The 3892-nt window shown below is 43.3% G+C and overlaps 1 protein-coding gene across 1 annotated transcript in view; it reads right to left on the bottom strand.

Moving 5' to 3' along the window:
- Window positions 1-3793, bottom strand: part of LOC102196709 (amphiphysin) — a 5358-nt gene extending 1565 nt beyond the window's left edge. The window contains exons 1-3 of the mRNA XM_005754770.1: window positions 3666-3793; window positions 3151-3231; window positions 2077-2131 (exon numbers count right to left, since the gene is read on the bottom strand). Coding sequence (XP_005754827.1) covers window positions 2077-2131; window positions 3151-3231; window positions 3666-3734 — 205 coding nt within the window. The 5' untranslated portion in view covers window positions 3735-3793. The remainder of the gene's footprint in view (window positions 1-2076; window positions 2132-3150; window positions 3232-3665) is intronic.
- Window positions 3794-3892: the final 99 nt, after the last annotated feature.

The following is a 3892-nucleotide window of genomic DNA, read 5'->3' as shown; positions in this document are numbered from 1 at the left end:
TTCTTCCTGTTAAAAGGGAGTTTTTCCTTCCCACTGTCACCAAAGTGCTGCTCATAGGCGTTATAAATAGGGGTGGGTTTTAATAATCGATTCATCGATTAAAATGGATGCTGGCTTGGATAATGTGATATCGATTCATTAAAATCCTGAATCGATTTTTTTATATAAATGTATTTTGCCCAAAATTCCAGAATCTCAGGTAGAACGTCACAAAATTTCAACAACCACCAAACATTTAAAACAGTAAATGAGAGCAGGAACACGGATTCTGCACAAAGACGTAAACACAAAGCGCGGACCTGCGGATCAGAATCAGTGAGATGTCGCCTTTCTTACCTGACGGCACGGACACGGTCGGGGCTGAAAGCCGACAGCTCGCTGATTCTGATGTGTCGGCGGGTCGGCGCTTTGTGTTTACGTCCTTTTTGCGCTGATTCTAAAGCTGTTAATTTGATCTCTCTCCAGACAATATTGACTGAACCAGCAGCAAAAGACGATCCAAACTACGCTTCACATAAACATCGTCATGGACTCCCTCTGACTTTTGCTGTTTTGCTTCCACCACAATAAAATCACACTTCATGCACAGCTCTCTCTCTCTCTCTCTCTGTACTTCAAGAACAGTTTCCCGCCTATCCCTGAAATCTGTTTTCTGCATTATTCGCTTGCTTGTTACGCACCGTCTAACGTTGTTTACAGCGCTGTCGGCCGCTGTTTTTTTTTTCCTTTTACTTACTTCCAAAAAGAAAACCTAATTTCTGCCGTTCAACAGGCTTCTGAACAAATTTAAACTTTTTAAAATTATGCAAAATGCAAAACGCTCAGCTGTGTCTCTAATAAAACCGCTGTAACTTCAGAGGTGATGTTCATAAGTTGATTAATGATTTTCTTTCGTTTTTGATCTACTGCAGAATATTTTTATAAAATCTCAGGCCAGAAAAAATCACCTCCATGTTTTCTGTGTTTTATCTTCAGCTGCTTTGACACAAAGACCTCTGCTGTGATGCTCACACCTGTGATAAAGTCTCGCAAGTGTCAGCTTCCTTTTTATAGATACAAAAATATGTAAATGTACTGATCTGAATTATAATATTTCTGGCTGTCTGAGGCAAAATTTCCCAGATTCAAATCGAATTGAATCGAATCGTGGATCGAATCGATTCAGGACCTTGTGAATCGGAATCAAATCAATTCTAGAAATCAGTGACGATACCTAGCCCTAGTTATAAAGCACCCTAAAGCGACTGTTGTTGTGATTTGGTGCTGTATAAATAAAACTGAACTGGGCGCCTCCTGGGTGAGGTGTTCCAGGCATGTCCCACCGGGAGGAGGCCCCGGGGCAGACCCAGGACACGCTGGAGAGATTATATCTCTCGGCTGGCCTGGGAACGCCTTGGTATTCCCCCGGACAAGCTGGAGCAGGTGGCTGGGGAGAGGGAGGTCTGGGCCTCTTTGCTTAGGTTGCTGCCCCTGCGACCCGGCCTCGGATAAAGCGGATGAAGATGGATGGATGGATGGATGAGTTGAATTGAATATTGAATAGAATCCTAGTGAGGGGCAGCCAATCATAACAAAGTAGTCTTGAAGGGGAAGAAACTAAAAAAGCTTTTTTAAGACAGAGGATGAACTGATGCCACATTCCAGGTACCTCGTAATTCAGCAGTGGCATCACTCCTGAGTTCATATGTTTCAGTAAGAAAGTTTGCAATGTGAGAAAACAAAACAGGATTTGTTTTGGTTCTTAGCAAGATAGAGTCCTTCAGTTATTACTGACAATACAGCATAATAATATTTTTTGTACTTAAAAACTCCCCTGCAGCACATTCATGGATAGAGCCTGGTCAGTACTCTCTATGTCTTATTTAGTGAGTCACAAATACACCACAGTGGCAGTACAGATTCAAAGTTGACTGCCGCCATCTTGGACTGTTTACTTCTGTGGCTGCTCTGACTTTCCAAGTAGGTTGCAGCATTAGATAATGAAAGATCATTATAAACTGTGAATCATGCAAAGTGTCACTGAAGACGTTTCTTTCATTTGAGGTTTGTATCACGTAGATAATGAACCATACAGACCTTTAATGGCAGACATGTAGGCCTTCATCTCCCTCTGCAGCCGAGAACCTTCAGTCTGGCAAAGCACACACAAACATGTGATATCAGTTATTTTACACTGGAGGAATTTGGTTTCCACATTTTGCAGAGGTTTCCTCCTGTTCAAAGGGAGTTTTTCGTTCCCACTGTCACCAGTTTCTTGTCTGAGTTTTCTCTTTATATTATAGGGTCTTTATCTTACAATATAAAGTGCCTTGAGGCAACCGTTGTTGTGATTATGCACAATATCAATCAAATCAAACATAAACTGAGGTTTTTCACACTAAAGCCATGAACTGAGCTCTCTACGACACAGGATTTGGAATCCAGGTAACTTAAAGTTTAACTCTGTGTTTTCAAGGTTACACAGAGTGTTTACGTCTTACCAGGTTACATTGCCATGGTAAGTGGTGCTGTACTCGCCTCACATATTCTGTTAACTGCCAACTAACGAATCAGATCTCTGGAAAATAAGGCCACTGCAGATCTGTTAGAATGGCTGAGATCTCATCTACAGCACGCCTGGGCATTAAAAACACCTGGTCACGTGGCTGCCTGGCCCCTTTCAGGTCAAATGGAAATTTGTTAAAGCATATATCATGCAGTTTCTCCCCATCAGAGAATGGCTTACCAGAAAATCACAATGTAATTTTGATGCTTTTATTTTGAAAGCAACTCTTATTTTACACATTTACATCTGTATAAAATTGAAAGTCTTTGAATTTTTGAAATTAATGTGAATGCTGATTAAACAGTGATCAAACATTGGTGTTTTTACATATACACTGTCTGACTGTGACACCTGCTCCCACCAGCAGTGGTTTATAATGAGGTCAAATATGGAGACAGTCAAGTTCAGCTTATTAACCAATTTGTCAGTAATTATCCGGCCTTTGTCTTCAAGTGTCAGTGAGAGCTGTACATCCAGAGCAGAGCATTGAAGTCTTCGACCTTCCAGGTCTGTATAAAATCTGTAAGTAAACTAAGCCAAGTTGACCTGGTAAATGGCCTGTATTTGTAAAGCACTTCACTTAGTTATCCCAGGTATCGTCTTACCTCCTGCCTCCGGAAGTTGATGACCACCTGTTCAAACTGCTCATCTTTGGTCTCGTCTGCTTTTCCCAACTTCTGCAGAACCTGAAAGAGAAATCACATCAAAGCGCCTGATAAATAAAACTAAGGTAGCACAATGACGTCATCACGTCGTGGACAACATTGTCGACCTTGGACCTGGGAAATACGTCACTAACGTCTTTAATTTTCAAGAGGAAAACGTGCGTGACGCGTTTTACCGCACACGTGACATCACGATCTGCTTCAGCCAATCAGAACGTGCTCTATTTGTTTTTGATGATTTCTCCGTTTCTGATGATTTTTCTCCTCAGCCGTAGCTAATCACGTGACCTCCGAGCGGCTCAATAGCGGATGATCAGTAATACATCGATCCTCATGTGTGAGCGATCGGATTAGAGAGCGGCGGTGACCGGGCCTCCTGCAGCCTCCAGCACCGCTTCTCCATCCGCCCTCCGCATCACCTCCATCACCTGCTCCTCCTCTCCTCCCCCTCTCACCTTCTCCTGGGCTCGGTTCAGGCGCTTCTGCACGTTCTTAGCGAAGATTCCCGTTTTAATTTCCGCCATGACGACCGCACCGAGAGAGACCGGAGGATTACCGGAGACACGGGAGGGGGAGGGGTGTGTAAGTGTAGTGGGGCGGGGCCGAGGACTCTTTGCTCCTCTGATTGGACGGTGTGTGTGTGTGTGTGTGTGTGTGTGTGTGTGTGTGTGTGTGTGTGTGT

This window comes from Pundamilia nyererei, unplaced genomic scaffold, assembly GCF_000239375.1.
Source record: "Pundamilia nyererei isolate P.nyererei 1_Seehausen unplaced genomic scaffold, PunNye1.0 scaffold00644, whole genome shotgun sequence".
Lineage (NCBI taxonomy): Eukaryota > Metazoa > Chordata > Actinopteri > Cichliformes > Cichlidae > Pundamilia > Pundamilia nyererei.
This window is presented reverse-complemented; position numbering and strand designations above follow the sequence as displayed.